At 35.2% G+C, this 21,467-nt stretch overlaps 1 protein-coding gene across 1 annotated transcript in view; it reads left to right on the forward strand.

Moving 5' to 3' along the window:
* The window catches only part of LOC132543023 (uncharacterized), a 36,368-nt gene that overhangs the window by 933 nt on the left and 13,968 nt on the right, over positions 1 to 21,467 (forward strand). The window contains exons 2-18 of the mRNA XM_060206478.1: positions 697 to 1,006; positions 3,494 to 3,672; positions 4,509 to 4,726; positions 5,541 to 5,832; positions 7,026 to 7,171; positions 9,811 to 10,006; positions 10,541 to 10,675; positions 11,798 to 11,886; positions 12,120 to 12,257; positions 13,828 to 13,923; positions 14,280 to 14,363; positions 15,154 to 15,299; positions 16,181 to 16,277; positions 17,243 to 17,404; positions 17,969 to 18,088; positions 19,081 to 19,206; positions 19,850 to 20,007. Of these exons, the coding sequence (XP_060062461.1) occupies positions 697 to 1,006; positions 3,494 to 3,672; positions 4,509 to 4,726; positions 5,541 to 5,832; positions 7,026 to 7,171; positions 9,811 to 10,006; positions 10,541 to 10,675; positions 11,798 to 11,886; positions 12,120 to 12,257; positions 13,828 to 13,923; positions 14,280 to 14,363; positions 15,154 to 15,299; positions 16,181 to 16,277; positions 17,243 to 17,404; positions 17,969 to 18,088; positions 19,081 to 19,206; positions 19,850 to 20,007 (2,692 nt within the window). The remainder of the gene's footprint in view (positions 1 to 696; positions 1,007 to 3,493; positions 3,673 to 4,508; positions 4,727 to 5,540; positions 5,833 to 7,025; positions 7,172 to 9,810; positions 10,007 to 10,540; positions 10,676 to 11,797; positions 11,887 to 12,119; positions 12,258 to 13,827; positions 13,924 to 14,279; positions 14,364 to 15,153; positions 15,300 to 16,180; positions 16,278 to 17,242; positions 17,405 to 17,968; positions 18,089 to 19,080; positions 19,207 to 19,849; positions 20,008 to 21,467) is intronic.

Consider the following 21,467-nt stretch of genomic DNA (forward strand, 5'->3'; position numbering starts at 1 on the left):
ACGGACGTTGGTACATATGTTGATGTGAGTCTGACTCTCACTCTGACAGTCGTCGGATACAGTAGGTTCGTTCTGAATCTCACCTTCCTTATCAACTGGATGGGATTTTAAAAAGAACAAGTTGATAGGTTTTGTGTGTTTTGCATCAGCTTTCCTCGGTTTTTTCACATAGTGTAATAAAAGAAAAGGCCTAGTTAACGATTGGCTCTCAGACTCTCAACATGATGTTTTGGCAAATGTAATGTATTTTATAAAAAATCGTAAATTTGTTTTCTAGAAGTGCAAATTGGGAATTTTAGAGAAGAAAATTGGGAAAAAATAGGACATGTGTTAGTAAGACTGATGGTTAAATGTGAAGTAAATGTCAAGATATACTTATAAGCGATTGACAGACTATTGAGTGTCCTTATTTTCAAGTTCAGGAAATGATATGAAAATATCAACATGGTCAGCTCATGTTGAAAACATGTAAAGCTGAAACTTGAGTCATCCATTCCAAGTAGCATTCTGGAGATATATCTATAGCACCATAACATCATTGTACCCATAATACCTTTACATCTATCTACAGTACTATACAATGTATCTACCTATAGTACCATAACATTGATCTGTCTACAGTACCTTAACATCAAGATTCTAGTGTTCATTGCCGGTTATTATCTAGTTTAAAACATTATATATATTTTTGTTTAGGAATGTTGGAAGCAACTGTCACTGTTGAACTTGATCCATCTTACTCACCCGGCGCTGTCCCAGGGAGTGATGCTGATAGAATCTATCATTCGGCACTATACCATCCTATGAGTCAACCAATCCTTGCATACTTAAAGGTGGACGGAGTTGTGAAGACAGATTTTTCTGGCAATTGTAACATCACAACTGTCGACATATATGCTTACAATTCAACTGGAGGTACCACAGATACATGGGAAAGTTCTGGTGGACAACTCTGTCAGTATGTCAACAGATACCCCTACCCAAAAAGTTACGATCCTATCTTCAGGTGAGTACCCAAACTCAAAAAGTTATGATCCTATCTTTAGACAAGTACTTCAACCCAAAATATTTTGATCCTAACTATAGGTGAGTTCCCGACTCAAAAATCTATGATTCTATCTTTAGGTAAATACTCCAACACAAAAATCTTTCGATGAGTGCACCAACCCATACAATCTTTTCTTTAGATGAGTATTCCAATACCTTAGAGAAAATGTGCAATTTTATCTTCTTGTGAAGATTCCTATTTAAAGAGTTAACATTAGAGCCTATCTAAAGGCAACATGTGCTAAAACTAATACCATACTTGACCCATTAAGAGCCCATGTTCCTGTAAGTGCCCACCACCTATCTTTTGGATGTTGAAGTTAGATTTACTTACTCATTTTACTTTATTCAAATTTTGTGGCCACTACCAGCAGTGACTTTCAGGGTGGTCCTTTGCATATGAGGTACATCAGAGCACAGGGCTGTACTGCAAGCTTTGATAAAATTATTGGTACATTGACATTTATTTGCTGTAATTTATTGTATGAAATTTTCTTGAATATCTGGTTGAAAATATGACCCAATTGTTCAGTTAAATGATTGGAAATATGACTTCATGTGCTCACCATGTCAATTGTGTGTGATCTATCACTCATTCGTAACCTTGTTATTTCCATGTATGCACAAGTTATACATGTTCCTGTGTTATTTCCACAAACTGTACTTCATTTATATATATACCTTAAGTTTTGAATGGTTTGATTCTGTTTTTCTCGTCATCAATCACGGCGTCCGGCATCCAGCAACTTTCCTCTAAATTGCTACTAGTCACAAACCACTGAGCATAATTTGACAAAATTTTGCTGTCCATAGTCGAGAGGAGGTATTTTCACAAGCAAAAATAAATGTTAAATTTTTTTTGTTTGTTTATTTTTATGAGACAAGGGAAGTGGATTAAGATTAAAAAGATATATTAGTTTTCAGAAATGTACAGATTTACATTTTAAAAAATTAGTACCTGGACATAATATTTCGTGTCGTAAATGTAAGGTCCAATGAGATACTGACAGTGATGTTAACTTGTGTATTATTTCCACCTTATGGTTGAGTACATCCTGGTGGAAGTGGTTGGTGTCCTGATAATGGCAAATGTAATGAAAAATCTCCTTTTTCAGCTCTACTGTCCTTGACTATTTAAGGTTGTGTACCCTAACACTTTAGTACTAAAGATGTTGTAGTCATTTTACCTAGAATCCATCAGATTCACAAAACGAAGCAAGTACTCATTTTCAACCAGGATTAATGGAAGTACTTTGTCCACCATCATCTGCATGATCATATTATCAATTTTATCCTGTTTAACCTTTGAGAAGCGAACAGGTATTTGGTTAGCATTCACTGCCTGCATTGAATTGTCTGTTTTTGGCTGCTTGGCTTGTTTTGAACTCTGTCTTTGACATTCAGCTTCTTTGTGATGTGTATCTAGATGACATTTTAGATTTGTAGTGTTTTCTGCCAAAATAGATACATGATTAAATTTAGAAAGTAATAACTGAGCATTATTTAATGTGTATCATTAAAAAGTGTTATCTTATGTTGACAGACTGCCTATAAATACACAACATAAAAAACACAAAATGTGAAATAATTTATTTGTCTCTTTTGCAAGTTTGTTAACAACACCCAGCAAAATTCAATTCAAAGGAATCTGTCACTTGGTTTGATTATCTTCTATTTATCAATTAGCAATCACAAAATAATCAATTAGCAATCACAAAATAATCGACTTAGAAATTCTTGTGTGTTAAGTGTGTTATCTGTTTTGTTTGTTTACCTTTGTTGGTGCAACATTTGCTGCAGAGTTTGCAAATGACAGTGGTCATATCTAAATTAGATTTGGTCAATGGTCCCACAGCACTTTCTTTCTTACGAAACATGAAAAAGTTCCATACATTTTACTTTACCATCCCTGGATAGGAATACATCTGGTGTGCTTCGGCCATATTTTTTTTCATTCCCACAATGAGGCATGGCAATAGTGATCTTCCTTTTCGCAATTCTGTTGTACTATCTAACAAGGACATTTTATAGAAATTGATAGTGAGAAGACTTCAATCGATTGTTGCCAATGACTCATTTTGGCAGTATTTTTGTTATCAGCAGCAATTGTTCCCACACTAAAGGAAACACAAGAAAAGCATATGAAGAGCAAGTAGTAACGCAAAATCCAAAATGGATTGTATAGCAGAATTCTACCTAAGGACCTACATTGCTCGTCTTTGTCATTCTGATATTCATTACCCAGAAGTGAGAGGACATTTGCCCCAAACTTAACAAGCTATGATAGTGTGATGAAATTGCTCAGCAAAGCTTACATTTAGCTTTAGATCTCTCTTTAATCAATTGAAAAAATGTCCAGGTCCAGCTTGAATACATGTCCATGTTTGCTTCCATAGTATGTTATGAAGGTTGCAAAATTTATTTTGTTGGTGATTACTGGTTTCAGTTGGATTTGTGGTGACAGTACAACTTTAGTCGATGTACCTGTGTATGCAGGAGAATTGAGAGCAGATGCACTTTACCATGCTCATACTACTGTTCCTCCCAGGGAACGTGCTATACAGTTTTCTGTAGAATATGAAGGCCAAGTGTACACAGTCATCACTAATCCTATTGAAGTTACAGGTAAGACACAAGAGCAGACAGAAGGTTGTCACCCATGTCTCTCCCTTCCCTCCTGATACACCATCACTGCTATTCCTATCAAAATTACAGGTAAGATACTTCAGCTGATGGAAGGTGGTCACCCATGTCTCTCCCTTCCCTCCTGATACACCACCACTGCTATTCCTATCAAAATTACAGGTAAGATACTTCAGCCGATGGAAGGTGGTCACCCATGTCTCTCCCTTCCCTCCTGATACACCACTACTGCTATTCCTATCAAAATTACACGTAAGATACTTCAGCTGATGGAAGGTGGTCACCCAGGTTTCTCTCTCCCTACCCTTTTGATACACCACCACTGCTATTTCTATTGAAGTTACAGGTAAGATACTTAAGCTGATGGAAGGTGGTCACACAGGTCTCTCTCTACCCTCCTGATACACCACCCCTACTAACCCTGTATTGCTCCCAATTCACTGGATAGAAGTAAACATATATGTCATTGGTTTTATTGATTTATAAAATAATGTCATCAACAGTTTTACCTCTGTGGACTTTTTATGAAACTTTTTTGTAGAGTGTGATAACATCTCTCAAATGAGAATGCAGTTCAGTTTTAATCCGATTTGAGAAAAGAAATCATATGATATCAGAGTCAGGTTTCCTGCTAGAAGGCAATCTTTCAGTCAATAGTATCTGCTTCAGTATGTCAGCTGACTGCAAAGTCAAACTAATAAATGAAAATGCTGGAAGTATTTGAATGGATTTTTTCATATTATACAGGATTAATTCATGGTTCTTCCAAATTGTATTTTACTTTATTGTTTAAATGAAATGTTTGTTGAACATTTTAGTGAATGTCAATAACATGAGCCTTGCTACACCCCCTCCTGCTACAACGGTAGCCAACAAAGGTTTCCCGATAGTTGCCCACATATTAGATGCGGATGGAAACTTAATCACATCGGGACTGGATTCCACACTGGATGTTACCATCAAGGTTGCATGGATGGAAGACTTGTCTGTTATGTATCATGACAATGGTTATCGCAACATGTTGTTCTATGAAAATGTAAGTATTGATCTAACAATGTCTCTAATCATCCTCACAGATGAGTCACTTACAGTTGTTACTCGACTGCTATAGTCTAATTGTGTGACAGAATAATTCAGATGCTATCTGCAAAATATGGAAATGGAACAAAAAAAAAAAAGGTGGGGAAAAAAATTGGCTTCTAGTCTAATAATTCTAAATAGTTCCACACATACTGCTCTTATTTCTGAACTATCATGATATGACTTCAAAAGTATGTTGTCTGGAGTTATGAGTCTGCATTCATTTGAGTAAACAGAATTTTGAAGCAGGAATTTACCCAAGAAGAATGAGAATGACTGACAAAATGACCTAATGGATTGAATAAGGATGTCACCTATCATAAAGGATATATACTGTATCTATCTAGCAGTAAGCCCATGCCTGCTAACAAGTCCACCCATATATTTCGGAACATTTTTTAGCTTGTTATTTCAATAGAATATAAGCTCTTATGACACAACCAGTAGAATATTTAAGCCTGACATTTCAAGGCTACACAGTCAATTTTTTCAGACAAATGACTAGTGGGAAATGTATGGTACTGATGTATGGAGTGTATCAGATGGTAAGGCATCAAAATGTATGTTGGCATTACTATGATCCATTGTGCATTTAAGATAGAAAATAGTGTGACAAGATGGTACATAGTTTACAGAAAAAAGTACACTAGATGGCAGAAATGTACCTTTGTTGATTCAACTACGCTTTAATATTTAGTCATAAATGTACAAGAGTCAGGATAAAAGCAATTCTATTCACAAATCAGATCACTGTTTGCTTTATTTTCTAGGTGAGACTGGGAGGAACTGATATGGTACAAAGTGTGAGCACTCATAACAAACTAATCACAAAGCGTGCTGTTGGAGGAATTGCCTCATTCACAGATGTCCGTCTGCTCGATGTCCATACATGTGTGCGACTTAACATCACACTTACCATGCCTCGGTATCCTCTTTTTCGGTTACCAACAACGATGAATGAGGTGAAGCATATCCATGGGCTGACTAATGGCCTGAATGGATATTACATCAACAGTACAGAAGATGGAGGCGTGTACATTACTGACTGTATTTCTGTGACAGGTACAAACATTTACACCTTGTGATGTTATCAAAATATTTGTGTGAACATAATTTTCTCTGTTCAGGAGAGGGTTTTATCCATATTGGCACATTGTCAGTTGTAGAACTGTTGTAACACTATAATCAAGACACTGGTCATTTGTACACTGGACATTTTCAAATCAGTTATTGAGCTGTCATAACACAATAATCAAGACACCTGTTATTTCTTCATGGGACATTTTCAGAAATTTCCCATGAATATGAAAATGTCAATATAAGCTATGAACTTTGAAACTTTGAAGCATCAAAATTTGACTATATTCCTTGAAAAGTACTGGATGGATCTATCTCATTTCATGTAGGTTTTCCTTTGGTCCCTAGTTGTGCATTGCCTCATTTTGGGACTGATGTGAAAATCAACACAGCTTATAGGCTGATATCTTTGAGCTTGACAATTATAGTTTCTTATTGTAATTTTGGAGAAGTACTTGATGAAAATCTTTTCAAATTTCATATCCTGCTTTATACTGTTTAAAACTGATCCAAACAACAACATGGCTGACAGGCTGTCATCTTAGATTTTGACAATGAAAGTTACGTTCCTCTCCGTCCCTAGTTGAGCTCATTTAATTTTCAGTCTGATCCCAAAAACAACATGGATGGGGAGGTCTTGTATTTTGGTATTGAAAGTTTGTTATCACTATTTCTTGAGAAGTACTGGATGGATCTTTCTCATATCTTATACACAGGTTTCTGTTGGTTCTGGGTTGAGTCCTTTTGATTTTGGGATTGTAAGATAAACAAAATATTGATAGGCAACAGCCTTTTATTTGACACTTGCAGATTATTAATGCTATTTCTTGAGAGAAATTTTCGAATGCCATGTAATTAAGAACAAATAAGAGAAAAGAAAGAGTAAAGAAAGGAAAAGAATAAACTTTTGAAGAACAAATGCAGATCAAACAATGTTGGGTGCCAAGATTTATCTGTGGTCTTTTGTATTATGTAAAGAAATTATACAGAATACCAATATTGATAATTTGTTTACATTTCCATATTCCTCGGTTAAGATTAAAAAGATTATTTACAGAAAGTTTACCAAACAACAATACCTGAATTTGCATAGCATTTGGGGAATTCATGACCATGATGGACCATTTTTTTAAAGAATGTAAAAGATGATTTTGTAAAATGTTTCCTTTCTGTTTCAGAACAAACTGCCTCTACAATAAATCTACTTAATACTGCTGATATACACACAACCGTTGGTGCTAACTTCCCTTTAGAAGATGCAGCAGTCTTGGAAATCAGGGATTCATCTGGTGACAGAGTCTGGTCTGGTAGAGATGCGAATTTGGTAATACATATTTCTTCACACAACACATGCCAATATCATTAACACCTGATGGATTAGACATATTCATATAACTGACAACTGTGTTGATTGCACAGGACAATATAACTGACCACTGTGTTGATGAGACGTTTCTATGTTATTGACCAGTGTGTTGATGAGACAAGATGATATATCTGACCACTGTTGATGAGATAAGACAATATAACTGACTACTGTGTTGATGAGACGATACAACTGACAACTGTGTTGATGAGACGATACAACTGACCACTGTGTTGATGAGACAAGACAATATAACTGACCACTGTGTTGATAAGACGATACAACTGACCACTGTGTTGATGAGACAAGTCAATATAACTGACCAGGGTTGATAAGACGATACAACTGACCACTGCATTGATGAGACGATACAACTGACCACTGTGTTGATGAGACAAGACAATATAACTGACCACTGTGTTGATAAGACGATACAACTGACCACTGTGTTGATGAGACAAGACAATATAACTGACCAGGGTTGATAAGACAATACAACTGACCACTGCATTGATGAGACGATACAACTGACCACTGTTGATGAGATAAGACAATATAACTGACTACAGTGAAACCTCACCTAACGACCACCTCAAAATTACGACCACCCCGCTATTACGGGCACTTTTTTTCAGTCCCGTTTTTTTCCACTATAAATCTTTGTATTGGTCGCTTCAGTATTACGACCACCCCGCTATTCCGTATTACGACCACTTCCTACAGTCCCAACGACCACTTATTAACGATAATTGACCTCACAATTACGACCACGGCCTGACCAGTGATTAAAGTTTACCTGGTGGGCAGTGAACCGCGAACATGTGTGTCGTTCACGACCATTGTTTTCGTCACGGGTTACCGACCCTGTCACCAGGTGGCGTTAAACGAAGTAAACATCATTATCGGATTAACTTGGCCTACCGGTCCGAAACCGCGTGCAGGACACGTTTTAATAGCGATCTGTTGTTTGTTAATTATATATTGATAGATCGGTAGGTATATAAACACCTTAGAAGCCCTGCATACCCAAAAGTGAATTATGTAGTCGTTTCGGCCGATATTCCTTGGCTTGCACGCGCACACGTTGTCGAGGGTTTTTAACTGTTTTTGTAGCAATGTTACACTCTCGATATCGTTTGAACAATAAAAAAACGTGTATGTGTTCCAATGTTTTTACGACACATTTTCTCTGTCACAAAACCCCGATGAACTTCATCAAGCAATGACGAAACCACGGAAACGAAACGAGCTATCGCGATCGGTAAAAAGGACGTATGAAAGAGGAGGCTGTCCAGATCCGTAGCTCTTCGCAATATTGTGCTCCGGACTCTTTTTTTTTAAGTAAAAAGAAAAATGTGTTGTACTGAGTGATACACTGATAAAGATAATGTGTTTGCGAATTTAAGTGAAAAATGAAGCGTTGAAAGACTTTATAGTGACTTCATTAAAGTTGTTACAAATACTGAGTAAATGTGTTCGTAAATTTATGTGAAATAGTTGCAAAATTAACGTTAAATTCCAATTGAACTTAAAATGGATTGTTTGTTTCCTTTTATTCAATGTTTACAATAGTAAATATACATGTATATTATGATATAAACTAAGGAATATATACATAATTATTCTTCTGTCAATTCAGCAATTTAGTCTTTTTTACATGCATTTCATAAAATTCAACATTTTAGTTTATTATTATTAGTTATTGTTGAATAATATACATGTACATTACTTAATGATATATATACTCTTTATTTTAAACAGAGTTACGGTTCTTTGTGGTCAATCTGATCCACCTCACTATTAAGACCACCTCGCTATTAAGACCACTTTTGTCCAGTCCCCAAAGTGGTCTTAATAGCGAGGTTTCACTGTACTGTGTTGATGAGACGATACAACTGACAACTGTGTTGATGAGACGATACAACTGACCACTGTGTTGATGAGACAATACAATATAACTGGCCACTGTGTTGATAAGGCGATACAACTGACCACTGCATTGATGAGACAATACAACTGACCACTGTTGATGAGACAAGACAATATAAGTGACCACTGCGTTGATGAGAAGATACAACTTACCAATGTATTGATGAGGTGATACAACTGACCACTGTGTTGATGAAACGATACAACCGACCACTGTGTTGATGAGACAATATAACTGACCACTATGTTGATGAGACATTTCTATACAATTGACCACAATATTGTCATGACAATACATCATAACCAACCACTGTGTTGACATGATAATACATTGTAACTGACTCCTGTGTGGATGAGACAAGACAATCTAACTGACCACTTAATCAATGGGACAGGGTAGCATAACTGAACAATGTGTTGACCTGACAGGACAATACAACTGACTGCTATATTATACTTTATTGTTCTGATGTTGTTCACTCAAACCCTAATTTCAGTCATGAAATGATTAAACTAAATAAAGGAGTTTACCTCCTCATTCTTTAATTATATTTAATTGCAACAAAAAAATATTTCTGTAGATAAAGTAATTAAAATTAGATGATCTGTAAGCTGTAGGTTCATTTTTTCAGGAAAAGTAACTTGATTTGACCTTTCATTTTTAACAGACTCTTAGTGTCACTTCCTCTGGTGGAGGATGTGTTTCCTCCGACTCCCAGACTGTTACAGCCTCTCATGGACAAGCTGTGTATGGCGGTTCCTTCTGCGATGTTGGTTCTGGCTTTGTTCTGTCCTTCCAGGGTAACAGCATTGTAACACCTGGTGCTCTAACTGGAGCCTCTACCAATGCTTTCACTGTGACAAGTAGGTATTTGCCAGAAGTCTTGATAATGAAAAACAAAGTTATCACTACTTTTGATTTTCAATGGCATTCTTATCTTATATAATGTGAAATCGTTAATTTTCGTGGGATGCTATTTTCGTTGATTTGCATGGGTATGCTGGGCCCACAAATTCATATGTCCATGAAATGATAAACATTTGAAAATTGACATTTTTTTTAGATTTTCTGAATTCTCTTTATCCATGAATACTATTTATTCACAAATACAATTTTCCATGAGATCAGTTAAGTGTCAATAAAATAGTAATTTTTTAAAAACCACAAAATTTGGTCCTCACAAAAATATATGATTTTATTGTACATTTTGTAAATTGAATTCGATATTTTTGTTTTTTGTTGAATCGGTCAATAATCTCCGAAACAGTAATGTTACAACATTGTCATATCATTTATCCAAAAAGATGTAATTTGACTGCTTACTAAACAGTTTGGGAATAAAAGAATATGGTTTTATGTTGGATGAATTTAATGTAAAACTTTTGTTGATGTTCCAGATGAGATCTACATTGGAAACTTTATTGATACGTATGGTTCATCTGCTACATCAGATACTGGACCATTTATCGATGCTTTTGCCACCTATGCAATAGAAGACATTGCTAATGGTTATTTTCCAGACTTGCTGCAAGGTATCACTGAAATTTGTACTACTTTTCAAACAATTGGTTTCTCTATTTATTACTGAAACTCTTTATTCTGCAACCTAAAAATTGTGTAAAAATTGAGACTCTCCTTTCAAAAGTATTGTTCGATAGAATGTATAAACTGTCAAAGCTAATTCTGTAAGAGACTTTATTTTGTTGTAATTTGTTGTTGCAAATATATTTCAAATAGCTGTTGGATAATTAAGCTTGTTTGGACTCAGCCTTGTAGAATTTCAAACCTATGGTTCTGTGATACTTTCATTTTCGCCAGCACACAGTTAAACACAAAAAATAAATTATGGTGACCCAGAAAATGTAACAACACACTTATATACAGAATTGTTAGTTCTGGGTATATTGGATTAATGAAATCAAATGAATATAGCAAGCACTATGTAAAAGGTTCTTTGTTCTGTCACTAGATACCTTCAGCATACAAATGTCTTATTTATGAGCAGTCCTCATGTACATCAGTATATGATATAATAGAGAACATCAAACATTGTGAAAGATAACCAGTAAAACAGAAGAGTGAAATGATACTGGCCGTTCATGACAAAAAACGACATAAAATAAAAACATGTATACAAGACCATGTTACATCACACTGGAACTGAGTTATATGTACATACATGTATAATTACATAAAAGCGCCGCCTGGCAAATAGAGTAGGGACAAAGATGTGGAAATAACAAAATTGTATGACTCTTTGGCCAAATTCAATGCAGCCAACCCCCACTCATTTCTTCTAATTCAAGCTCTAAAAATCTAAAATCATCTTTAAGTTCAAATGTTTGTAAGCCCTGAATTATCGCATAGACTATATATAATGTGTTTTTGTAGTTGGAAAAACTTCATTTCTTTGCAATGCAAATTTTTGTTCTCAGATATTTTTAGATCAATCAAAGCCAATCAACAACCAATCTTTTAATGAGGCAATGTTGGAACAGATTTGCCTTCACAAAGCACTATTTTATGATTTTGTGGAGGAAGCATTTTTCTGACACAAACCACAAGATTTTTTTTTCATTCAAATGATCAAATTTGACCGTTGTTTGTTGTTGGTTTTTTTTTATTATTATTATTATTCTATTTTTCTATTAAAGGGAGACAACTCATTATGAACAGTTATGATGTTGGGAAAGACGGCAGTTTGGCCCCCACAGCATTCCAAGGAATGATAGACCAAGGCAAGGTATAGAACGTAATGCTGAGTAAAAAAGTGATGATTCACAGTGTGTTCATAACCTGGAATTCTATGAAAATAAAAGCCCATGAAAAAGAAATATTATATGGTAAATTAGTATTGAACAAGTGATGAAGCTAGTCCTATATAGGTCATTAAATGATTTAAACAGTTTGTTTCTTTTAATATTGATTTGCTTGTTGTGATATAAATCTAAATTCAAGAATGCTATTTTGAAACAGCTTGATCCAAGCAAGAAAGTCCGAGGAATTATTGGTTTTGGGTCCAACACTGCCACCAAGAAAATGGCAAGTTATTTGTCAGCAAACCAAATGCCATCTTTAGCTACCAGAGAAGACGAAGCAGAGTTTACAGACAAGGTTGGTGTCCATCAAAATAATTTTCTTGATGATTTTCCCGGATATGAAAATTGTGAAATGTACAGAAGTCAGGGATAGTAAGTTTATGTGGTGAGTGATTTAATGACCAAACCTATTATGACACAATAGTACATTGATGATTTACCACAAAATGCTATACAATTAGGTAACTGATCAGTTTTCTTGCATACACCCGGCAACATGATAGTGAAACATACAAAATAGGAGCTGGTTATGAAAAAATAGTGAAATATACAAAAAATTATTTCAGTATAGTTTGATCTTGTACATTTCAAATCAGATGCCAACTAACAAAAGAAAATCATTGGTAATCATACTCGGTTAAAATGTAGCTTTAAGGCTTTGAATGAAAGTTTCAAGCACGACATTTGATACATTATTACTGAATCAGATTTGGTTTTCAAGTGTTTTATATTTTTGAAAAGTAGTCATAACAACCCATTTGTTACTTTCATAGAACCACTTGATATTTTCTGATTCTGTGAATGATTGTTTCGTTGGATTTTTATGGAAATTGTTCTTAAATAAAAGTTCTGTAAATACTGAAGACACAAACGACAGCAAATTAAGTGATGTAAATTCTGGATATGCTGTAAATGTTAAAGGAAATTAAGAGTTTAACCTTTAATTACCACAGAAAATATGGACGAGGATAGAATTGCAACACTTGAAATTATGTTTCAGAATATTTGGAATATGCATCAAATTGTCATATCATAAAAATTAGATATTGTTTATCCATTGACATTTGTTTAGACCATTGTGATGTGGTGATAACAGCCTTTCAAATAAAGTAGATTTAACTTGTGCATACTATTTTTGTGAGAGCTTCAACTCAAATATTGTTTTTCTTTTGTCTGGTGTCGTCTGTCATGCATCATTATCAATTAAAATTCTACTCAATAAAAGCTTAAATATTCAAAATAAGAAAAGATCTAAGATACAATTACAAGAAAAAGTAAAGCTTATTGATCATTTCTAATGCTTAGATATTAATTCTTTCTTGTGGTCTGGGCTATATTGGATTCAGTCTCCGCCTTGGTGGTAGTGGCACCAACCAAGGTTTCACTCAATGTTGATTGTGTCAAAAAGCTTATTAACATAATGTTAACATAAAAATATGGCAGTTTTGATTTGTAAGCAAGATGCTGAAAAATATCTACCAAACTGTTGACTAAAAGATCCAAATAGATTTCATTAAAGTTTCCATAACCTGATATATCTCAAGTTATGTAATGATAAATACACAACACTCTAATTGGTCAATTGGTTGAGTTATTTTTATGAATCAAATTTGGTTGTGATGTAAGATTTTGTACCAGCGTGTTATGATATCTATGATTTTGTACCAGTGTGTTATGATATCTATGATTTTGTACCAGTGTGTTATGATATCTATGATTTTGTACCAGTGTGTTATGATATCTATGATAAAAATCACTCATCCCTCAGGATTAGAAGACAGGTGCTTTACCAGGCCCTGCAAAGTGTTTTAATCTCTTTGATTTTGTACCAATGTATTTTGATTTTTTGTTTGATTTTGTTCCAGACTATTTATCCATATTACAGTCGGCTGTCGTGGGATTTGGCAGCTGTTGCACAGTGTCTTATGATTGCTTGCAGAGACAGAGGGTGGAAGAAAATGGTAAATTATAGAATTATTTACAGTGAAACTTAATAACTGTAGTTTGTCATGGTTCCAGGATAACAAACTCACTTTCTGTTTATACATTTGATAAAGAAAGTAATGAGAGTTATTAATTCACCACTAAAGGAGAACTCTGACACTACTTGTGGAAGGGGGAAGTCTCTGAAAAGGACCTCAGATATATTTTTCAGAATTAGTTACAACAATGATTAGATGTTTGAATCCAACATTCTCAAATTCACCAAATTAGAAGTCTTTTTTAGTTTCCTTGACATCCTACCTAATTGCCATAGAGGTCTCCGTTCATCAGATTAAAGGATATGTGAGATCATTTATTTTCTTACTTATTTCAGATCATTGTTCGAGAAATTGACTACCAGATACATCAAGTTCTGTACCAGAAAGCTGCATTGTTTGACTTAGAAATTACACAAGAGGTATATGTTCATAAAGGGAAACTCACAACTGTTGAATTTTCATCCTTTGTTTCTTTTGTCAATATAGTGAATACAAAATCTGAACTAAAGTTTGATACTAAACCTTTAATAAATAGCTTTCTCTCCATCTCTCTCATCCTCTTTGTTGGAGTGGCTTCATTCCTTGAGAGATTCTCATCAAACTTTGCACACTTATTAAACATCAACATACCATGAACAAGATGAAGTTAAAGAATTGTTGGGTCAAGGTCACCGTTACTGTTTTAAGAAAATCATTGAGGGTGGAGAAATATTTCTTAAATTCAGAGAGTTGATTTGACCCCAAGGGACTTAGGGATGGGGCTTCCAAAGGGGAAGATAGACAATATTTCGCTTCAAAACTCTATTGTTAATGCCTGGGTAAATTCAGAAAGTTGATTCCACTCCTAGGTACCTGGGGGTGGGGCCCAAAATGGGAAAAGTAGTCGAGGATTTTGCTACAAAACATTACTCTTCCATAATGCTAGAATGAATTGATACCAAATGTGAACAGATATATCATCATTGGAAATCATCAGATTTGGCGCACTACTATCTGCAAATTCTGTGGTTTGTTCATCCATTCATTGATTGTCAGATGACAGTTAAGGGTCATGGCCCTCTTGTTATACTGTGTTACAGGTATTCATTTCTATACTGAGTTGCAAGTCATCATTTTTTAAATGTGTTACAGGTCATCATTCCTTCACTGTGTTACAGGTGATTGCTCCTATACTGTATTACATGTCTTCATTCCTATATTGTGTTACAGGTTATCATTCCTAAACTACTTCCTACACAATATGCTCCTGGTGTTATTGATGCACAAATGGAAAAGATCAAGAATGCTGGAACCAAAATTATCCACTTGTTTGCCTATGCTCCTCTTCAATGGTTCATCATCAGTGAAGCTATCAGGTAATGTTCACCTACACTCCTCTATAGTGGGTAACCATCGGTGAAGCTATTAGGTAATGTTCACCTACACTCCTCTACACTGGTTAACCATCAGTGAAGCTATCAGGTAATGTTCACCTACACTCCTCTACACTGGTTAACCATTAGTGAAGCTATCGGGTAATGTTCACCTACACTCCTCTACACTGGTTAACCATTAGTGAAGCTATCGGGTAATGTTCACCTACACTCCTCTACACTGGTTAACCATTAGTGAAGCTATCAGGTAATGTTCACCTACACTCCTCTATAGTGGGTAACCATCAGTGAAGCTATCAGGTAATGTTCACCTACACTCCTCTATAGTGGGTAACCATCAGTGAAGCTATCAGGTAATGTTCACCTACACTCCTCTATAGTGGGTAACCATCAGTGAAGCTATCAGGTAATGTTCACCTACACTCCTCTATAGTGGGTAACCATCAGTGAAGCTATCAGGTAATGTTCACCTACACTCCTCTATAGTGGGTAACCATTAGTGAAGCTATCAGGTAATGTTCACCTACACTCCTCTATAGTGGGTAACCATCAGTGAAGCTATCAGGTAATGTTCACCTACACTCCTCTATAGTGGGTAACCATCAGTGAAGCTATCAGGTAATGTTCACCTACACTCCTCTATAGTGGGTAACCATCAGTGAAACTATCAGGTAATGTTCACCTACACTCCTCTATAGTGGTTTATCATTGAATACTGGTCAACTCTTTTCAAGCAGCTGGGGCAGCTGTTTAAATAATATTGTTTTTTATTTCTGTCCCTTATCTGATACTTAATTTCATCTAAATGGATCTTGTGTATGTATTATGATATACATGATGATAAGTTGTGATATTGTTTTCAGACACAATATTTCCTGCTATCATGGCTATGAATGGGGCCTGCTAAATGATGTCGGCTGGCATTTCCCCTGGGCCAATCAGCATGCTATGTGTCAAGGAGTAGGTATATAAATTGCTCAAGTATATGTGTACTCATGTCGTCTTGAGATGTCACAAAAAGTGCTCCTGTATACTTTGTGACATATTGAGATGTTGCGGTAATGATGCCTTTGTTCCTTTGTAACCTGAGTGTTACTTGCCACTTAGGCATAGTCATATGTAGCAATTTGCTGACTAAATGTTTATCTAACAGGCAATAAGTATCAAACATGAAATTATGATAATCTTTGTCTTTTGGGCATATTCAATTATTAAAGCTATAAAGTAATCGGCTGGATTAAGCCACTGACAACAAAACCGTGGACTTATATTCCACTTTTGATTTCTGAAGCACTGATGATGAGAAAAACAGTTTCGAACCATTACAAACTATCAAATATAAAATTAAGTACAGTTTATTGTCAAAATAGAACAGAAATACATGGACTTTGTGCATGCACAGAAAAAACAAGGTTACGAATGGGTGATAAATCACATAAGTGACACGGTGAGCACATGAACAGATGTACTTCCCATCATTTCACTGAATGATTGGATCGTATTTCCAAGCAAATATTCAATACAATATTTTCAACTCATTTCATACAATAGAATGCAGTAAATAAATGTCTGAATTGGAAACACCACAGCAGTCATTGATAATCCAATTACCAAAGTGATAACTTACGACATGTGCTCTGATATGCATCATGTACAGAGTACCAACCTGAAAATCACTTTCAGTAGTGGCCACAAAATTTCATTTTAGTATGGAAAGAGTTAAAATTCAAGCCACTCACATTAAAAGTTCTGTTTATTACATTATTCTCAAATCAAGGTTTTCACAATTAAATGAAATGAAGAAATATTAACTTACATGCAGCAGTAACAAGCAAAAAGGGAGCAAAATGTTTGAAATTATTATGAATGACATGTTTTGAGATGTGAGTATAAAGTAATTTGAATATTTTGATTGTTACAAACAGCCAATCACTTGTACCATGGCCTGGATTGGGTACTTTGGTGTGGGCGGTACCTACAATGTTAGCGGCATGATGACGCCTCTATGGGAACATGCTATGATCAAACACACAAACTATCGTCGAATCAACTACCGTGGTACAGCACCACGACGCTCACTCAATGAGGTAAACTATAATTGTAGCATGCCAATAGTTATCTTTTTAAAACAGAATAAACAAAAATGTTAAGAATTTTGAAGGTCTATACAAACATTAAGTTTCTTAGAGGATTTATTTTCAGTGATTTCTTAATCTTAATTCTTAATCTACAAATTTTCATATATCCATAGAGTGCTAAAATCAGTGTTGAAGTACATTTATTTAGCCAAATTCATCCTCAAAAAATGTCCATAAATCGTTGATTTTTTGAAAATTCATGAAAATTGGGTCTCAGTAATATATAATTTTGCAGTAAACAAGAATAATTTTACAGTAACCAAAGTTTTACCAGACATGTGGAGGATTATGATCAAAATGATATTTGACACCTTGGGAATGGGTTATCTTAACCCAAATGCTAAGATTCTTAAGTAGATAAACACAAGGCCATCAAAAGCAGATCTTGAAAGAAATGCTTTTAAAGACAATCTGTTAAATAATGGGTGTTACAGAATTGATCATTATTGGGACTTTGATACAATATATCTTTATGTAAGGCTAACTGAATAGTGATTTTTATACACTCCTCAGGTAATGGCTGAATGGGGCAAAGGTTATGATGCTGTCAGAACTTACGCTACTGCTATCACCAACATGATCAATGCCAGTCTCACCATCACTGGTCCTGCCCTGACAAATGCTCTTAGACAGGTATATATAAACATCCAAATCAGTCAAATAATCTCTTCAGGAAATCTGTTGATGAATAGCATGAAGATATAGTAGAATGAAACGAGTGATTTAATTTTCATTTGAAGCCTGTTAAAATTTGCAAAAGTTACGGGACTTTGAATGCCAAAAAAATACCATTGTATTACTTTTCACACACTGCATATTTTCAGTCAGATTTTCACCAAATTTGGTATGTGGGTTCATGGTTCATGTACTCGAGACATCACAGACATTAATCTTCAAGAGTGGGATTTTGAATGCCAAACAATTGGCTATTTGATGCCATTTTGCACAATAACTTTCATAATTGTATTGGGATTTTCATCAAATTTGTGTGTTGTCTCTTATACATGAGACCTTGTGTAGGTTTGATAACAAGTGAAACTTATGCGACTTTGTATGCAGAAAATTTGCAATTTTATTTTATTACCCACAATTTTTGTGCAAGCCATGTTGTATCAAAACAACTCTCTGGTGGAACTTGACAGGTGTCCTTGGTTTTCTAGGTTATGTATATTGTTCATGAAGTAAGGAAAATGTTTTTGAAATATTGTAATCAAAACATTTGAAAGACAAGATATGTTTATGAAACAATTTGCCCCTCCTCCACCCCCTTGCTGCAAAATTCTGAAGTCGGACATTAAAACATATATTAATTTATGCATATTTTGTGAAATGCTTATGTTTTTATTGTGGTAATGATTTTTTCAAATGTACAACAAAGGTCACGGTCAAGGTCACATTGTCAAAAATTTTAGTACCACTGAAAAGGTCTTGTCACAAGGAACACACATGCCAAATATGATAGCTCTACCTCTTATGGTGTAAGTAATGAGCAGGGTAAAGTTAAAAACAGACAAATAGATAGCACAAAAACAGTATTCTATCGATCTTTTGATCTGCAGGCATAACAAATCAAATTAAATGCCATGCTTATTAAACAAGGTCTTTAGGATATTTTCTGTTTGTAGGTAGATTTTGAAGGTTTGTCAGGGAGAATACACTTCCAGTCTGATACAGGCAACCGCCCTGGCTTTCTTGGTATGTGGGTGACCAGTAACCCCCATCCTTTTGATAAGACAGCCAGCACAGCAACGGTAAGTCTGTCTTTAAAACAATGTAATTTCTTATTTTCACCATGATTGTAATGCACATGAAAAGTTTGTGTACAAGATATTCTTAAGAACTTCTCGGCATATCTAGTTCATATCCATATATCTAGTATCACAACCTCCCTAAAGTTGTTTCATTTGGGTAGGTTTTAGTGGTCATCAGTCATTGTTAAAGGGTCAAAGGTCCCAAATGACCAATCCAACAGATTTCAACAGTTTTACTTCATAACTGATATATAGTCAAACTTTGATGTATCCAAGTTTTTTCTGGTCCTGAATTTTATTCCAATATATTACTAGTAACATACCCATTATGAATCAAGGTGTATAAAAGTTTTCTCATGAACCGTTAGCTATGGTGATAAAGTTATTGACACCTCATTATTCAATCAAAACAGTTACCTGTACCTGTGCAATGCATTTAATATTTTTGATCAAAATATTTGAGGATAAATTTAAAGTGACCAACAGCTGTCAAAGCAGGATCAAAATGTACTGAAAATTGACTTTGCAACTACAAGTTATAAAACATTCTAGACTCTGCTGTCAATTTGAAGACATGTTTTATCATTTTTCATCAAATGGACCATTTCATTTTAATATTATGTTTATATTTTTTATCTTATAGACAGTCACCTTTGCCCGTATATTGGAACTGGCCCAGGAAAATGCTACAATGATTACGGAGTATAAGCAGCAAGCCAAGCGTCCCATGGATTTACCTCCCTGGAATCAAGTGGTTGCTAATTACACTATACCACCAACTCAGTACAAAAACAAAGTCAAGTAAGTCAGTCTGTTATATTGTAACAGATGGCATTGTCAGCAATAATTTGTTTGGGGCTTGCACAGTGAGCTTATGCCATTTGATGGATAAACCTCAAGTAAATGGGGAAATTCCTTTTCAGTCAATGAGTCTCCGACATGTACATGTAGGTTATGTTAACTTACTTGATTCTTCAATTAGAATAGTTCCCGATGACAATAAACTGTCAGGAAATAAGCATCCAAATGATATCAAATCATACATCAATACACGGTATGCAGTGCATATCATGGTCAGAAAGCATCGTTTATTGGATAGGTAAAAGTTGAGGGTAAAGGTTGCCTTAGTTGTATTGGCTGAAGGGAATCACCCTTCCTTCCTTTGAGTAGTAGAGTGTAGGGCTAGAGACAGAAGGGTCACTAGTCTGAATCCTGACAGTAACAGGGTATTATATATGTCAAAACCGTTTTTTGATGTCAAGCAGATATTAATTGAATTGTCCAATATATTGGACTCTAATGAATAACAACAAAGCTCACTTGAGAAATTATAATTCATATACAATTATTTATGAAAACGAAACATATCTTGACAATGTAATACATCTATGAATACCTGTATTCAAAGTAAATACAATATATACATTCTGAAAACAACCAATAGCATCTAACTGCTAACTTCATTGCTTGTAATCAGGGGGGATCACATCAGCTAGATTTTGTTGGTTAACATCAGTGCGTAAAACCCGTAAATCAGACGATTTTGGCCATGACCAACTAGTAAGACTAATAAGAATACCTACTGGGACATTTTGTGTGGATCAAGTGAAGATCTGATGTGTGTGGTATTATGTCTACCTTAGACATTTTATGTTTATCTGGTGAAGATCTGAAGTGTGTGGTTAGATGTATAACTGGGACACTTTGAGTTTTATCAGGTGAAGATCTGAAGTGTGTGGAAAGATGTCTTACTGGGACACTGTGTATATCTGGTGAAGATCTGGAGTGTATGGAAAGATGCCTAACTGGGACACTTTGTTTATCAGGTGAAGATTTAGAAGTGTAGAAAGACGTCTACCTGGGACAGTTTGTGTTTATCTGGTGAAGATCTGGAACGTGTGGTTAGATGTTTACCTGGGACAGTTTGTGTTTATGATGTGAATATCTGGAGTGTGTGGTTAGATGTCTACCTGGGACAGTTTGTGTTTAGCTGGTGAATACCTGGAATATGTGGTTAGATGTCTACCTGGGACAGTTTGTGTTTATCATGTGAAGATCTGGAGTGTGTGGTTAGATGTCTACCTGGGACAGTTTGTGTTTATGATGTGAATATCTGGAGTGTGTGGTTAGATGTCTACCTGGGACAGTTTGTGTTTATGATGTGAATATCTGGAGTGTGTGGTTAGATGTCTACCTGGGACAGTTTGTGTTTATGATGTGAATATCTGGAGTGTGTGGTTAGATGTCTACCTGGGACAGTT

Source organism: Ylistrum balloti, unplaced genomic scaffold, assembly GCF_031769215.1.
Source record: "Ylistrum balloti isolate Yb309-2 unplaced genomic scaffold, AGI_CSIRO_Ybal_v1 Utg369734, whole genome shotgun sequence".
In the NCBI taxonomy this organism is placed as follows: domain Eukaryota; kingdom Metazoa; phylum Mollusca; class Bivalvia; order Pectinida; family Pectinidae; genus Ylistrum; species Ylistrum balloti.